At 36.7% G+C, this 17,809-nt stretch overlaps 1 protein-coding gene across 2 annotated transcripts in view; it reads right to left on the bottom strand.

Annotated features, from left to right (window-relative positions):
• Positions 1-17,809, bottom strand: part of LOC127523910 (protein kinase C epsilon type-like) — a 66,832-nt gene that overhangs the window by 37,632 nt on the left and 11,391 nt on the right. For both annotated transcript variants that reach the window (XM_051915080.1, XM_051915079.1), the window contains exon 2: positions 12,933-12,996. In XM_051915080.1, the coding sequence (XP_051771040.1) occupies positions 12,933-12,996 (64 nt within the window). The remainder of the gene's footprint in view (positions 1-12,932; positions 12,997-17,809) is intronic.

Here is a 17,809-nt window from a genome sequence, read left to right as displayed (position 1 = left end):
ACTGATAGCACCCTGCGGAAAAGAGCATGCTGGTAAAAACTGGTTAGTGATGGTTTGGTGCTAGTCTAGCTGGTGGGCCACCATAACCTGTTGAGCTAAGTCTTTCTGTAGAAATTGGATGACCAAGGGAAGTTTGCTGCAATGTAAACCCTAATAAGTTGGCAAAACTAAAAAAACTGAGGTAGTCAACATCAATTTTGATTTTGTACTACACAAACATGTTAATTACAATTTTGTCCAAGCTTATTCATACAATTTGAATGTATAAACATCATATTAACTCAAATCTTTCGCAGTTAACTGCTTGCTAACAATAACACACTTGTATGTGCTAATGTAACTATGAAAGATACTATCACTATACACTTGCATGTACACAACATAAAACATAAAGAGTCTTGAAGTTTTGCAGCAAATCCTTGACCTAATAACAGGCTCTACTCTTTACCACAATGGTAATCAAATTGCAAAATAACAAAACCCCCTATAAATCAGAATATTAGACACTAACCCATCTCTCCCTATATTAATATCATGCAAAAACACAAAATAACACTTAAATCAACATTTACTTTTCTTATTCAGTCTGATGAAAACATGCTGGAAACTAGAAATCTGTTGCAACTCATTCAGTTTAAGTTCAGCTTAATCAAATTAGTTGAGTTTGTGTATTTTTTTCTATTAAGTATAATGAATTTTCAGTAATATCTGAGTAAAGAAATATATAGTACCTATAAATATATAGTACGAAACGTTGCATATTATAAAGCTATTAAGTGATTCAGCAAGTTCAAGTGATGTGCGTTTTTGTTTTTTGTTTTTTTCTTTCTTTCTATTTTTTGGTTTAAGTAATATTTGAGTGAATGAACTCATTTCATTTAGTTAATTTTACTGTTCGGTTTTACAGCATGGTTAAACTAGTTCAGAAGTCTATACAACAGCATACCAGCAGCCCATGTTGCAGACCAGCATTCAAAACACAACATACTGTATGTTGGTAATGCTGGTCTTTTCAACAGGAGTGTTAAGAGACTCAAGCTTTTTAGGCTATTAGGTAACATGCATTTCATGTATGATTTATAGCAGTTATTAAAAGAAATACATGAGATCATGGTCATTTAGTGTTATTACAAATTGATCATTGCAAAATCTAATTTACATGAGATGGTGAACCAAATATATAGTAATTAATCAACACAGAATGGAACTCAAACCCCAAATTGCAAAAGCTATAATCTGTTATAAAATCATCTGGACTCAGTCAGATTAACTGAAGAGAAACCACTCTTTGTGCTTGTCGATGTGCATTTAACCTGTATTGAGTGTGAGTAGTTTACTCCAGTACTTTATGTTGCTTCATAAAAGCATATATAGTAAAAGACTGTGTTCATGAATAGGTTAACAGTGTATTTTCAATTATTTCCACTGAGTTCAGCGCACAACGGACGGCAAAAATAGACTCAGCGCTGCAACTGTACTCGCAGCTACTCTCCTGCTGTGTGAATACAGCAGCCTTTTAATATGGGCGGCAAAATAAATATGCTTAGAAATGCTTAGACCTTAAGTCATGTGTAATTTTCATAACCAGTGGTTGCAGCGTTCACAAAGAGCACATCCAATTAAATAAGGAGTACAGAATGCACTACCATTCAAAAGTTTGAAGTCAGTATGTTTTTGTTTGTTTACTTTTTGAAAAAGATTAATACTTTTATTGACTAAGGATGCCTTAAATTGATCAAAAATGACAGTAAAGACTTGGTCACACTTTATATTAGGTGGCCTTGACTACTAAGTACTTACATTTAAATTAATAATTTGATACAGTGCATTTATTGTGTACATACATGTTTTACATTGTACTTATATTTTAAAAATACCTGCATGTAATTACATCTGTAAGTAATTTAGGTAATTACATATATAATTACACTGTTGACCCATCCCTTTCACCTTAACCCACCCTTAAACCTAGCCATACCACCAAACCTGTCCCTAACCTTACCCGTATCCCACCTCAGTAGCAGCAGAAGTGTTTTGCAATATAATATGAACACAATAAGTACATTGTACTTATTTTTTTATGCAAGTACATAGTAGTTATTAGTAGTAGTAGTTTTTATAATGTTATAAAAGATTTCCATTTTAAATAAATGCTATTCTTTTGAACTTTCTATCCATCTAGGAATCCTGAAAAAGACGTATCACAAGTTTTCACAAAAATATGAAGCAGGACAACTGTTATGTTATATATTATCAACATTGAAACTGACTGCAAACTTTTGAAAGGTGTACTTTCACTAGGATGGATGGACTGATGGATGGATGGATGGAATGGGATGGATGGAATAGGATGCATTGGATGGGATGGGATGGGATGGATTGGATGGATATGAAAGATTCCTTCAGTCATGTAGTTGTCACAAGAGTGTTGTCAAGCTGTCATGTCTGTCTCTAGTAAGCTTGCCAGATGATATCACAGTCCTACAGTATTACTGAGCCACAGTGGCGTAGTGATCTGAGATGTTATCTAACTAGCCATCTGTCACATGACTCTCTATCTCACTTGCTTTCTAAATCTAAATGAGTGCAGATTATTCCGTTGAGGGTCCTTGATCACATGAAGGGAAATACATTAAGATCACCAGTGAGTCTTTCAGAGCTCCAACACTTAGAACAGATATTATGGAACACTTCACAAAATGCATATGCTTAAGACTCTGTGAGTTTTCACAATGCCACACACCCCGAGCCGCATTTGAATGACAAACATCTGTGTGCAGGTTACGCTAACTAATGCGAAAACTCTTCGCAACAGCAATGTCATTGTTCAGATTTTGACCTTGTCCACTCTTTCACCCTTCTCTCCATCTCGCTTTCTTTCTCCCCTGCTCTCAGACCTCTCACCCACTCCATCCATCTATAAGTGTGAGCGCACAGGCTCGTTTCCATGGCAACCCCTGCAATCTAAACCATCTCAGAGCCTGGGCCGCCCCGCTGAACAAACACACACAGCGACCGCAGAAGATCCCCTCTGCTCAACATACAGATAGACAGATTTGAAAGTTGTAGAAAGAAGGAGACAACCTGGAAGAAAACTAATAGATAGAGAACATTTAGTGCACTAAAGCCTCAGATACAGAAACTCATTAAGGAAAAGAGAGAGAAAAATATAAAAATAGCCGATTTTAGCTCTCCTAGCAGCCCTGCATACATTTACATGGTAAGCAGCCAAAGGCTGACACTCACTGAGCGGTGAACACATGAACCCTGGGAGAAAGTTCAAGTGTAGGACGAACAGGAAGTGGATGGAGACAGCCAATCAGGAAGGAGATGGACAGAAATGGGGTTAAAGGGTTTGTTAGAGGACAGCTGTAGCAATATTTGGTCTTTTTCTTATTGCTATGAACGCGCACCACTGTAGTGTGTGTGTTTTTATGTGTTTATTAAGTGTATTCCTGACTAGTGTTTTCAGAGTGTCTAGCCTTGGAGTTGGAAAAAGACTAGGGATACACAATATATAAGTAGCATATCGGTTATCTGAGGTTTTTTTAATTTATCAGTACCACTCGATAATGGATACATATTGGTCTATATTGGATATTTATTTGGGTCATTTCACCTTTTTTTTTTTTTTTTTTTTTTACATTTAGGTTACTACTGTCATTATACAACACGACAGATCTGGGTACAATTTTTTCATGTGTATGAAAGAAGTCTCTTATGTTCACCAAGGCTGAATTTATTTGATCATAAAATACAGCAAAAACAGTGATATTGTGAAATAGAATTTTAAATTGTAATTTTTTTTTTTTTTTTTTTGTATTTTAAAAGGTAATGTATTTTCAACATCATTACTCCAGTCTTCAGTGTCACATGATCCTTCAGAAACCACTCTAATATGCTAATTCAGTGCTTAATAAACATTGTCAATGTTGAAAACAGTAGTGCTGTTTAATATTTTTGTGGAAATTCTTTCAGGACTGAACAAAGTTCAAAAGAACAGCATTTTTTGAAATAGAAATCTTTTGCAACATTATAAATGCCTTACTGTCAGTTTTGTTCAATTTAAGGCATCTTTGCTGAATAAAAGTATGAATTTCTTTAAAAAAAAAAATCTGGTAGCACTTTATTTTACAGTCCTGTTCCCCATGTACATGCTATGTACTTCTAATAGTAATAACTGAGTAATAACAAGGTACTAACCCTGAAACTAGCCCTTAACCTAACCTTAACCCATGTTTTACCTTATATTACCCAGTACTTTCTTAGGTAAGAATAGTGTAAGTACACTTACTGTAAAATAAAGCGCAACCAAAAATCTTACTGACCCCAAACTTTCAAACAGTAGTGTATAAATATTTTTTAGGTAGCACTTTATTTTACAGTCCTGTTCCCCATGTATATACTATGTACTTTTTATAGTAATGACATTAACTGGGAAATAACTGGGTACTAACCCTGAACCAACCCCTAAACCTAACCCTAACATATGTAGCTACCTTATATTACCCAGTACTTTCTTAGGTAAGTACACTGTAAGTACACGTACAGTAAGTGCACATACTGTAAAATAAAGCGCAACTATTTTTTATATTTAATCTACAACTAAACTTTTTCACATGCTTCCATTGTTTTGTCTCACCTATAAGGTGTGTATCTGTGTCTGTTAATCCATGGCTCAGTCCCACCTGCTATTTTCAGACAGTAAATCCTGAACAACTGACATGCTGCACCCGACAAAAACGTTTCCACTCCACAGGCATATACACACACACACACACACACACACACACACACACACACACACACACACACACACACACACACAAACAAACAAAAACACACACACAGGTTTGTTTTACTATCAAAGTGAGGACATTTTATAGGTGTAATGGTTTTTATACTGTACAAACTGTACATTCTATCCCCCTACACTGCTACACCCCTACCCCTAAACCTACCCATCACAGAAAACATTCTGCATTTTTAAATTTTTAATAAAACATTTTATTAGTATGTTTTTAAAGCTATTTTAAATATTCATGAAATGTCCTCATATTTCATGTTTACGTCGTAATACCAGTGTAATACCCATGTCATTATACAAATTTGTGTCCTCATAAATCACAAAAACGCGCGCTCACACACACACACACACACACACACACACACACACACTACTTATTCCTTTTTTCGACCTGTGTTGGTTATCCTTTAATATGGTTAAATGTATTGAATGATGGGATGAGTCAGAATCCTGAGAAAGGAGGAATACATTTGGCTGATGAGAGGATCACTATAAATAGAGGAGGGTAAAGATAGAAGCACAGCGTCTGTCACCTCTCATCAGAAGGGTGAGCTGATAACGGCAAAAGGGACAAACTTACACAAAGCAGGTTGGAGTCACGATACTTTATTGCTCCCATTTTCTTTTCAATATCTCAAGATTTATGTGTATATAAATGCGCTCAGGCAGTGGAACAGACAGAAATATATTTCATTTATCCGAGTGAAACATCTGTGACCAGTGCAGCTTGGGAAGCCTCTGATATCATCAGTCTGTAAACAGCAATGAAAATTCATGCTCTGAATTGGTCTTAACACACAAAAGAGCCTAGTGGGACGTGGGTCAGGCAGGTAGGAACGTGGGTAATTTTATAGAATACAAGGACGCTGCAGTGCCTGAGTTATTCTGGTCTGCGTAGCTTGAGGTGCCACTGAAAATAGCTCAACTGCCCTTCATATCTAAAGAGAGTCTCTTTCCTGTGTGTGTAAGACTCATTGATTGGATCTGTTTATGGAAACAAGACACTCTCTCCCACCTCTAGGTACCAAAAACTGCTCTCAACTGCTATTGGTGGTATAGTCTCCATGGCAGAAAAGATCAAAGGTCATGAGGAAGGATTTGTAAAAAAATGTTAAATAAAATTTGCATTCCGACTCCTTCTAATGATTCTGGTTCTTTAACATTCAATTACATTCATTCTTCTTTTGAATTTAAGAAAGAAAAAAGAAATACAATTGTGTTGCCAAATGCTGGGATCATTTCATGTTTGTTCTTTGTTCAAATCAACAAAGAACACAAATGTGGTAACATACTTCATTCACTCCTTTATCCTTCTAAAACACCACTGATAAAACTCATAAACTGTATCTTAGTTTACACATCATAAAAGACACAGATTTAGGTCTAAAGAACAACATAAAACAGTTAAGGGTTGGTCACACCAAGGACGATAACCATAACTACAAAGTAACAAAAATAACTACAATAATGACATTTAGGAACAATGGAACATTGGAATCACTTTCAGAACAATTTTTTCAAGCTGATGAATGATAAAAACATTGGCAGCTTATCAGAACTTAAAGGGTTAGTTCACCCAAAAATGAAAATTCTGTCATTACTCACCCTCGTGCCGTTTTACACCCTTCGGAAAACAAATTAAGATATTTTTGTTTAAATCCGATGGCTCCGTGAGGCCTACATAGGAAGCAAAGACATTTCCTCTCTCAAGATCCATAAAGGTACTAAAAACATATTTAAATCAGTTCATGTGAGTACAGTGGTTCAATATTAATATTATAAAGCGACGAGAATATTTTTGATGCGCCAAAAAAAAACAAAATAACGACTTATTTAGTGATGGCCGATTTCAAAACACTGCTTCAGGAAGATTCGGAGCGTAATGAATCAGTTGAGAGAGGAAATGTCATTGCTCCCTATGTAGGCCTCACGGAGCCATCAGATTTAAACAAAAATATCTCAATTTGCGTTTCGAAGATTAACGAAGCTCTTACGGTTCTGGAACGGCATGAGCGTGAGTAATAAATGACAGAATTTTCATTTTTGGGTGAACTAAACCTTTAAAGAGATTGAGCATTTAAAGATTGCTTGACTGAGAAACCGCTCCAACTGATTCATAAGTATTTGTGCTTCACTAAAAAGAACCGTTCAGAAGAGTCATTCGCTTAAGAATTGAACCTCACTGGTCAAGCTTTTTGTTTTTGATTCACTAAAAGAACCAGTTCATAAGAGTCAAAGGCTTGAGAGTTTGTTTTTTATATACTTAAAGAATCGGCTCATAGACATTAGTTTGGTGATCGGATTTCACTGGTCATGGTGTATGTTACTGATTCGCTAAAAAGAACCAGTTCACAAGAGCCATACACTCAGCAATAAAACTTAATTGATCACGCTGTATGTTTTATGCTGAATAGAAATGCAGGGTATTTTAGTATGCAGTGCGAGAACCATTACCGGAAGTGAATGTCATGAAAATAATTTGCTTCTTTAATAGACCCTGTTCTTAAAGGGGTTAGTTCACCCAAAAAGGAAAATTTTGTCATTAATTACTCACCCTCATGTCGTTCCAAACACGTAAGGCCTTTGTTTATCTTCGAAACACAAATTAAGATATTTTTGATTAAATCTGTGCGCTTTTTAGCCTCTGATAGACTGCAACGTTTTTACCACTTTCAAGTCCCAGAAAGGTAGTAAAGACATCGTTAAAATAGTCCATGTGACTACAGTGGTTCAACCTTAATGTTATGAAGTGACGAGAATACTTTTTGTGCGCAAAAAACAAATAAGAATACAAGAAAAAAGACAAGAAATTGCTGAATAAAGTCGTTATTTTTGTTTGTTTTTTGCGCAAAAAAAGTATTCTCGACGCTTCATAACATTAAGGTTGAACCACTGTAGTCACATGGACTATTTTAACAATAGCTGCGTCCGAAATCGAATACTTCTCTACTATATAGTACGCGGAAAAAAGTATGCGAACAGAGTAGTATGTAGTAACAGTAGGCGAAAAGTACCCGGATGACTTACTACTTCCAGCGAAATTCTGACGTGCGCATACGATGGACACTTTACTATCCCATGAGGCCATGGGAGAGGATTTGTGAATGGAGTTGAAGCGACGTAACTGATGCTGGTAGGTCATGTGACAGTAACAATATGGCAGATGTTCATACTACACGCATTCATACTATATAGAACGTACTTTTTAACTTTTGAAAAAGTATGTTCTATATAGTACGAATGCGTGTTCAACTCCATTCACAAATCCTCTCCCGTATCCTCTTAAAATAGTCTGTGAAGTCAATTTAAATTCAAATGTAGTACCTACTCAACAGTACGTGATTTCGGATGCAGCCTATGTCTTTACTACCTTTCTGGGCCTTGAAAGTGGTAATAATGTTGCAGTCAGGTCAGAGGTCACAAAGCTCTCGGATTTCATCAAAAATATCTTAATTTGTGTTCCGAAGATGAACAAAGGTCTTACAGGTTTGGAACGACATGAGGGTGAGTAATTAATGGCAGAATTTTCATTTTAGAGTGAACTAACCCTTTAATTACAACTGGCTCTTGGTTCCCAACCCTAGTCATGATCTAAAAGGGACCTTTTTGATACATTCTTGAGAGTGACATCTATTGATATTTTATCAGTCTCTACTAATATACTGCACTGGCCTGATCTTTTTTTGTTGTTGGGATTCTCATGCCCATGTCAAATCACCCCAACCAGGCAGGTCAGAACAAGCAGAGTGCATTGAATCAATATGAAAGATCAACCAGAGATCAATAGATGTGTGTACATACAATACAGAACAAGGCTTTGCTCAGACCACTGGATATAACCTGGAGGGATGCTGAGCTCTCATTTATGCCCAGAGCAAAGTCGCACATTAGCACTAACTGACTGTTTGCACGGAGACGCTAGAATTAAGTGATCCCCAGCCAAGCTCATCCTCAGTTTACGACACCTCTGAAAAGAGGACTGTGATTAACGCAACATCCAGACAACACAACTATTATTTAGACACAGAGCTTGTATGTGTGCGTTTTATTGTCTGTTGCGACTGTATGTGGATGTGCCTTTGTGTGGGCGCTGTGTAGTTGTTTGTTGCCCCTTACATTTGAGCGTTAACGTACACATTTGCAGGCCTATTATCACAGCTCATTGATGAATTAGCCTAGTGTCCTAGTGTATCGAAACACCAATAATCTGTAAAATGAAAAAAAACAATTCATGCTTTAATAGAGCTAGTTCAATCTAAAACAAATATTTGGTCATCAAAGTGTCGTTAAAGAGAGAGTTCACCCAAAAATGAAAAATATCCCATAATTTACTCACCCTCAAGCCATCCTATGTGTATATGGCTTTCTTATTTCAGCCAAACACAATCAGAGTTATATTAAAAAATATTCTGGCTCTTCTCAGCTTTATAATGGGAGTCAATGTTTTTTTTTGAAGCCCAAAAAAAGCACATCCATCCATCATAAAAGTAATCCATACGCTCCAGGGGGTTAATAAAGGCCTTCTGAAGTGAAGCTATGCGGTTTTGTAAGAAAAAAAATCCATATTTATAACTTTATAAACTATAATAACTGGCTTCCGGTAACAACCATATGCGAGTTTAGTTCCGATCGAACAGTGACCTCAAACCCGACACAAGACATACTGACGAACGCAAAAGCGCAGAGGATAGAGCAAAACAAAACACCGGTGACGAATTAGAATTCTAAAATGAGAATTTTTAAAGAGAAATATCAGAGGAGCTTGAGTTTGTTGCCCAGCCCTATTTGTTTGAACCACGAGAGATGTCTACTCTTCACCTAAGCTTACGCTACGCCTAGGTTCGAAGCCATACGCCGGAACTTGACTCTCTCTCTCTCAAGCCGTTAACAGAAGCTAGTGATTACAGTTTATAAAGTTGTAATTATGGATATTTTTCTTACAAAAATGCATCGCTTCGCTTCAGAAGGCCTTTATTAACCCCCTGGAGCCGTACGGATTAATATTATGATGGATGGATGCGCTTTTTTGGGCTTCAAAAAATGGCACCATTCACTCCCATTATAAAGCTTGAAAGAGGCAGGATTTTTTTTTAATATAACTCCGATTGTGTTTTGCTGAAAGAAGAAAGTCATATAGGATGGCTTGAGGGTGAGTAAATTATGGGATAATTAAATTTTTGGGTGAAATATCCCTTTAAGCTCCAAAAAATGACAAGAAAAAACATCACAACAGTAGCCCATATGACTCTTTCGCTTTGTTCAAAGTTTTTGGAAACCATACAATACAGCAGATTTGTGAGCTGAAAAAAAAACCCACAGACTGTATAAGGAAGAGATGGTCCACTCTTACATATATGAATGGGAAAAAATAGTCTTGACCATAAGTTGAACAAAAGAGCTCAAACTTTTTGGATACAGGCATTGCAATGTTCATTTTGGTGGCTGTAGCTAAAGCAGCACAAATTATGATACCATTATTTGACGTCAAACCTTGTGCAACACGGACTGAAGAGCCAAGTTGCAATATACACATGTCAGAATGAGATTTGATAGCTGCAGTTGCTCAATAGGTAAAATCCAGTCATATGGTTTTGGAACGACATAAGTAAATGATGAAAGAATTTTCCATTTTGAGTGAACTATCCCTTTAAAACACAGAGACGGACACTACATTATCTGAATTTTGATTGAATTGTTATTCAATGAAGATTATCTGTCATGATCATCTCCATTAATGCATCCAGTCAGTTATAACCTGAGTGGGGAATTAAACAAAGCTATTCCTGAATCACAGTCCAGCATTTCTGCTTTGAGTCTGCATCATTAGTTTACCTCAGCTGAAGAAAGGTATCTCCCAGCACCAGCCTCAGGTCTGTGAGTGGGCTCTCAGAACATATGCTCGACACACACCCAGGAAAGAACAGCTTCAGCCCTCGCACACACACACACAGAAGAGTTAAAGAGTGGGATTTCCCTAATGGACACTGCTGCTTTCCACACACACACACTTCCTCTCATTTATAAGTATCTTGGCACAGGCCTTTCTCTTGATACACTAATGATGCATCACAAAACCAAGAGGATTTCATGAATCTATCAAACGCCCACCATCAGGACAGACAAACCAGTTCTCAGATCATTACTATTCAGTTATCAGTGACTGCACAAAACAAATGTTCATTTTTTTTATTACAGTTTTTGTCTTTGGATGCAAATTTCCCTTTAAACTGAGAAAATACTTTGTGTCATATTAAAGCTGCAGTCCGTAACTTTTTTTGGTTTTTGGTTGAGCAAGTACATAACCAGCCAGTGTTCAAAACTATCTCCTTACCTTAGTCCGATTCACAATGGTAAGTTTGTAATAATGTTTTCTAATTAGACTGGTACTGGTAGGTTTCCACGGGAAATTCGAGCATGCCGCCGTTCGTCTTTGCGTCATTACGTGTGTTTATATAAAGGAGTCCCAGCTAGTAGGCTATATCATGTGAGGATGCTGCAGATGGCGGATCATTTATAGCCTTTTCTCACCGCAGCTGAAATAATTAAACTTATCATTTTAATGGTGGATTGTAATCCGGAAAGGTCCAAATGACAATCATCAGTGACAACTGGAGATTCACCCTATAGACAAAAGCAAAAGACTTCGGACTGCAGAGTGGCTACAGAAACTGAAATCTACAGGTAACACTAATACACACTAAATACACATAGTCACGCAATGCTAATGTTGTTAACGTTAACAATTTGAGAACAAAGTATAACAATAATAATTTGCACAGTTTGATGAGATATGAGCTGAGCAATCGTTAGATTTAATCATCTTTGGTAGCACAATTTATTGTAATGCTTTTTTTCTCGGTTGGTCAGAACAAAAGTGGCAGATTTGTTACTTACTTGTTCAGATGACATTTTCCAGTGAAAATTCTTATTTTGGTCATACTTCTAAGATGTAGAATCTGTGATTCCAAAGTACAGTATCCACATCGGTGTGGTGACTGACAGTAAACATTAGATTCATCCGCGCTGAGGAGCCGTGTTGATACACAAACCATGTAAAGATGATAATTCCGCAAATAACTGCAATTGCAGGTTTCAAACAGAGATGGCGACAAAGAGGCAAAATTTATGGACTGCAGCTTTAATTAAGTTTAATTCGATTTACTTTGATTAAAATGGCAACTGTAAGATTACATTTAGTTTAATATAAAATTAAACTAAATATTCAAACATTCTATATATTATATAATTTTATATATTAAAGGTGCAGTGTGTAAATTTTAGCGGCATCTAGCAGTGAGGTTGCGAACTGCAATATAGAGAAGCTACGGTGGCCAACACAGGACAAAGATATCGTTGTCTGAGACAGAAGAGAGTAGCCAGTCAAGCAAACACACTCTGTAGAGCAGTTTGTCTGTTTAGGGCTACTGTAGAAAAATGTCGGTGCAAAATGGCGACTTAACATGTAAGGGGATCCGCGGTTTATGTAGATAGAAATGGCTCATTCTAAGGTAATAAAAACATAACGGTTCATTATATAAGGTCTTTATACACCACTGAGAACATAGTTATGTACATTATATAGTCAATAGATCCTCCTAAAATTTACACATTGCAGCTTTAACTTAAACATATATTGCACTACCATTCAGATCTTTTATGCTCACCAAGGCTGCATTTATTTATTTAGTAATATTGTGAAATATTAATGCAATTTAAAATTGACTCCAGTCTTCAGTCACATGATCCTTCAGAAATCATTCTATCTTATTATTATCAATTTAAAACATTTATTATTATCAATTTAAAAATAGTGCTGCTTAATATTTTTGTTGAAACTGAAAAACTTTTTTTTTTCAAGGTTTTTTGATGAACAGAAAATTTTATTTGACATAGAAAACATTTCTTTACTGTCACTTTTGATCAATTTAATGTGTCCTTCTTGAAAAAAGGATTAATTTCCTTCAAACGACCCCAAACTTTTGAACGTTATTGTATTATTATTTAGCAAAAAAAAAAAAAAATTGTCAGCAATTTCCTTGAGTGCCTGACGTCACACCTATAGTACGGTCTGTCTTTGTAACAGTTTGCTTCTTGTGCTAATTTGCCGTGGACTCAAGAGTCTCACCTTCACTGGAGGATCCAGACAGATCGATGATGACGTACACTTTGCCCTCAGGCTCCAAGTCGATCTGTAGAGAGGAAACACAGAAAAGAAACCAATCAGAGGAGAGCATCTCAGCACAAAAGAGAGACAAAGTCATCCAGAAACACATTATTCACTGATTTTGTGAACACGCTCCATAAAACATCTCATTCAACATCACCTTTAGTTTTATCAACTGATGCCAAAGTTCACGATCCCAGTAATAGATTCCCTCTGTGAATCTCCCTCTACAGGGATGGGCCCCTCACACACGCGCTCACTAACTTCCTGCTCTCTGCCTCTTTTTGTTGTCTCTAAGGATGGAGGGTGGCAGAGAGTTGGCAGGGAAACTGCTTCGGTTTTATAATTCCTTTTCAAACAATTTCCTGCCAGTGCAGCACATCCCCGAGCGACCCACGCAGACCCCACATGGGCCCGACGCCTAGCCGAGATTCGACGCCCACTCGCCATCAACTCCGCGTGGGGGAAGAGGAGCTGGGAGAGGCACCAGATCCACAATGTCAGGAAACCACTGCTTAATCTTATTATGCAGAGAGAGAGCGAGAATTCAGGCCCCGCGGTGCATGTGTGGAGGTGGATGGAGGTGTCGGAGAGAGAGAGAGATATTGAGCTGCATTCATAGAGCGTCTCAAAATAGGAGGCCTGTTTTATTTTTCTCTTCACAGTGATCTAGATCATCAGGGACACGGCGGACCTGGTGCCAGATCAGCACTCCCGGTCTTAGCCTCTTCCTGAATACAGGAATTAGGACATGAAGAACGGCACAAGCTCATCTGATGGGCTCTGCAGCAGAAGAGATTTGGTTTGCCCAGATTTCAGTCACAGTTTGTGCTGCGGAGGTTGCGGTTCTGTCGTTTTGCCCCGATTTTAACCTCCTCTTTCAGCTAAGGGGAAAAACCTGATTTATTCCTTTAATTCCTGATGAAATCATCAAGTTTTGCTGCACTTTCGAAAACTGAACCTGTCGCACTCTCAAAACCTCCCTCGTGAACATATCAGACCATCTACCCTCTGATGAAATTACAATCAAAAATCGCTTTTAAGGGATAGTTCAACCAAAAATAAAAATCCTGTCATCATTTACTCACCCTCAAGACTTTGGTTAATCTTCAAAACACTTTTTAAGTGATAAATTCACTTTATATGATGAACAGATTTAATTTAGGCTTTTATTTACATCTAAACAATGACTGACACATGCATAGAGCACATCAAATATGGTAAACACGGAAGCTTGTGTGTGCGTCTGTTAATAAAAGCGTAAATTAAATCTGTTCATCATATAAAGTGATTGTATCTCTTCACAAGACTTAATTAAATTGTTCAATTCATACTGATTAAATCATTCAGTTCATAGTGATTCATTTTATGCCTTTATATCCTTTTTGGATCTTTTAGGTTTTTGTTACCTAGACTTTCAATGGAGGGACAGAAACCTCTCAGGCTTCATTAAAAATATTGGAGATTAACCAAAGTCTTATGGGTTTAACTTCAGAATGACACAAGGGTAAGCAAATGACAACAGAATTTTCATTTTTGGGTGAACTAACCCTTTAAATCACTGTAAGACGAAAGTTACGACTGTAGAACCACTGATGATGTCATCTGAAATGCTAACAGGGTGATGACATGTCTGTTATTCGGTCACGTGGCCCCTCCCCCACCCCCTCTCTTCCTGTGATGTCATGAGATTCCATTCAACAGCAGCCTCCTTGAGTGTGTTTGTCTCAGAGGTGCAACGGCCACTAAATTTAGCAGAGGAAGGAAAGGCCACTGCGTGTGCGTGTGTGTGTGTATGAACGTGCAAGGATAGAGCGGTGTGTTCTAGTCTCCCTGATGACACTCTCCAGGAAACCAGTATCATGTTTTGCTAAACAATGTTGGCAAAGCAGCTTAGCTGGTCGTGTATGTGAGTTTGTGAGCCTGTCCAGCCGTCAGTGACTTGAAAGCTCTTTCCAAAGCTGCTGTCATCATACGGGCTCCAGGACAGCCTGCAGACGGCAGTCTAGTTAAAGTCATCAGAAGGCTCACATTTGCTTTAAAAGGATTTTTGTCTAGTTTTCCAGCAAAAATGTCTAAACATCCTTAAAATAAATCTTTTTTACCTTTTATCCTAAACTTTATTTTTCTTGCTCCATTTGCAAATAATAGTTTTTCTTGTTTTAAGTATAAACCTTGCTAATTATGTTAGATTTATGCTTAAAACATTTTTTTTTTCAATATTAAATCAATATTTTTGTCTTTTTCTCCAGAAAAAAAAAGAAAAATTAAACAAGATTTTAAGTTTTTACCTGAGTTTTTTATTTTTACCACACTGTCATTAAAAAAAAAAAAAAATCTAATAGAATTTAATGAGGTTTATGCTTAAAAAAAAAAAAAAAAATTGCCATTAAAATAAGGAACAAAAAGTGGAAAAAATCAAAGATAAATTCTCTTAATGAAATACATTTTGTTTTATAGATGTTTAAATGTTTTTTTGTTTTTTTTTTAAACTGTGGAACAAGACAAAACATTGATTAAGAAAAATATTTTTGGCTTTATCTGCAGAGCTAAGGGGAGGTAATGAGCATCAACTCAATCCTAAAATGATAAATGCAACAGAATTTTGTTGACTTACATGTGCAAACGAAGGCAAGCAAAGTCTATGTCACGTACATCATTTGGGACAAGGCCAAATATGACAAGAGAAGAACTCATGTGAAAGAAACAGCCTGTGGCATGATACCAGTCTCTCTTATATGGCTCAAAAGATGCTGCTATTGAATATGTTTCTCAGTAAAACTGGGGCAAATTAAGTCTTATAAAGGTGCATTAACTGCATTTAAATTACATCTGAATTGTAAAAAACAATGGGGCCCAAATGTTTGAGATCACTAGCGAAAATGCAGTTATAAAATATATAATACATTTATATCACTGAAAATGGCATTATCGGCTTTACAACAAATACGAGTTACATGTATTATTTAATAAGTGACCCAGAAATAGAGCAGAATCTTACATTTTTCTTAATCATTTCAAGTTATAACATTTTTTGGTTTTCCATTTTGTTTAACATTCTTCATTTCTAGGTTTAAATTAGATGAATCCCACATTTTCAATGTGGTCTCAGACTTTCGCACCCCACAATGCATTACTTTAAAACCTCTTGCTAAGTGGCAGTGAACAAACTGATGTAGTTAATCTGTCTGTTTGCATGTGATGTCAAAAGGTTGTCAAATGCATACATGCCAACCATGTATATTACACTGATAACATGAGAAATTCTGTAAAGCTTTTAAGTTTTATAATTATATAAGCTTTTATAAAATGAACAAGTGGGAGATTAAAAAAAAACACGGCTGAGGAAAACCAGAGAGCACTATGAGCATACAATACAGACAGATGTACAACAGTCTGTCAATCAATACTGATTTGTCCCTTTTGAATAATGTACAGCAGCACTGCTGCAGAGTGTTAGATTACATTACTTGCAAAGAGAGACTGTTTCTTCCTGCCTTTATCTTTTTCTGTGCTGTTTCTTTCTTCCTCCTTTTGTGGCATCTCTAAGGCTTGCTCTCTCTTTCGCTCCTTTTTCATCCACAGATCTCATATGTACCACTATAACTGACTGTTCACACTGTTCATATGGGTTTGGTTGATCTAAACCCATATGAAAATAACTTTTGATAAATGTTGCTGTCCATACAATCAAAGTCAACGGAAATTCACAAAAAAATTATTAATTTTCACTGTATTCACACACTGTATATTGTTTTCACACACACAGAGTAATCTTCATTAATCATTACAAAAACAGTGCTTTAATAATTATAAATTACATACTTAAGCTCACTAGGTCAATAGTTTGTACTGTTGTTTCTAATTGGAGTATCATTTGCAATGCTACATGGGATGTGTAGTTGAGTGCCTCTTAATTTAGTACACAGTCTCAAACTTTTGCTCAGGTCACTGTAGCACTCCATGCACAAAATCAATTAAAACAGTGGATGTTACAGGGGGTCAAACTAAAGTCATCATACGGATATCATGAGGATGTAACGGGAAAGGAACAGAGAGAAAAATCAGAGAGAGAGAAAGGGGAGAAAGGGAGGATAAAACCCAGAGATAAGCCGTGGGACATAATCAGCTCCTCTTATGCAACACCCTGCAGCTCAACCTCGTCCACACCCACAGCTCAAGAGGCTCACTGTCTCACTGTCCCTCCCCTTAGAAAAGAGATATCACATATGAGATCGCTTTAATATCTCAACTGTTTCTCCTAGACATAAATGACATGACATAGAGAACAAATAGATACTGTGAAGAGTCTCCTGCCTCACAGATTTTCTAAAAGAGCCAGATTTGCCAAGATACCAAAGTCTACAAATGTTCATATGAAATCAAAAATTTCTCAAATTCATTCAAGACCAAATTATTTGAGAAATACTATCCACAACAATTACATAGATCAGTTGTCTTACTGAATGTAAACAATTGTCTCATTTGTGTCTAGTTTGTTTTCTCCTATATGGAATGAGAAGGAGAAGTGCAAAATTACAAAATAAGTTACAACAAGAAGTATTTGGACAGTTTCTAGAATGTATCTGGGATGTTAGTGGAATTTCTTTAATAGGTAATGTGATGACCTACACCTGTGGTTAGTCTGGTAAGACACCTGTGAGAACTTGAGGAGAACTGACTTCATACATCCGCTAAAAATCACCTCAGGACCAGTTCTTTCACACATGCGGATATGCCAGTGTGGTGTGTATGTGGAAAGGCTATCAAGTACAACACAAACAAAAAACAAACTCTTGCTCTGGTTACTGTCCTCCAGAGCCAGAACGTGCACCCCT

Source organism: Ctenopharyngodon idella, chromosome 12 (genome assembly GCF_019924925.1).
Source record: "Ctenopharyngodon idella isolate HZGC_01 chromosome 12, HZGC01, whole genome shotgun sequence".
NCBI classification, from domain to species: domain Eukaryota; kingdom Metazoa; phylum Chordata; class Actinopteri; order Cypriniformes; family Xenocyprididae; genus Ctenopharyngodon; species Ctenopharyngodon idella.
The sequence above is the reverse complement of the archived record's forward strand: the minus strand, read 5'-3'. Positions and strand labels throughout refer to the sequence as shown.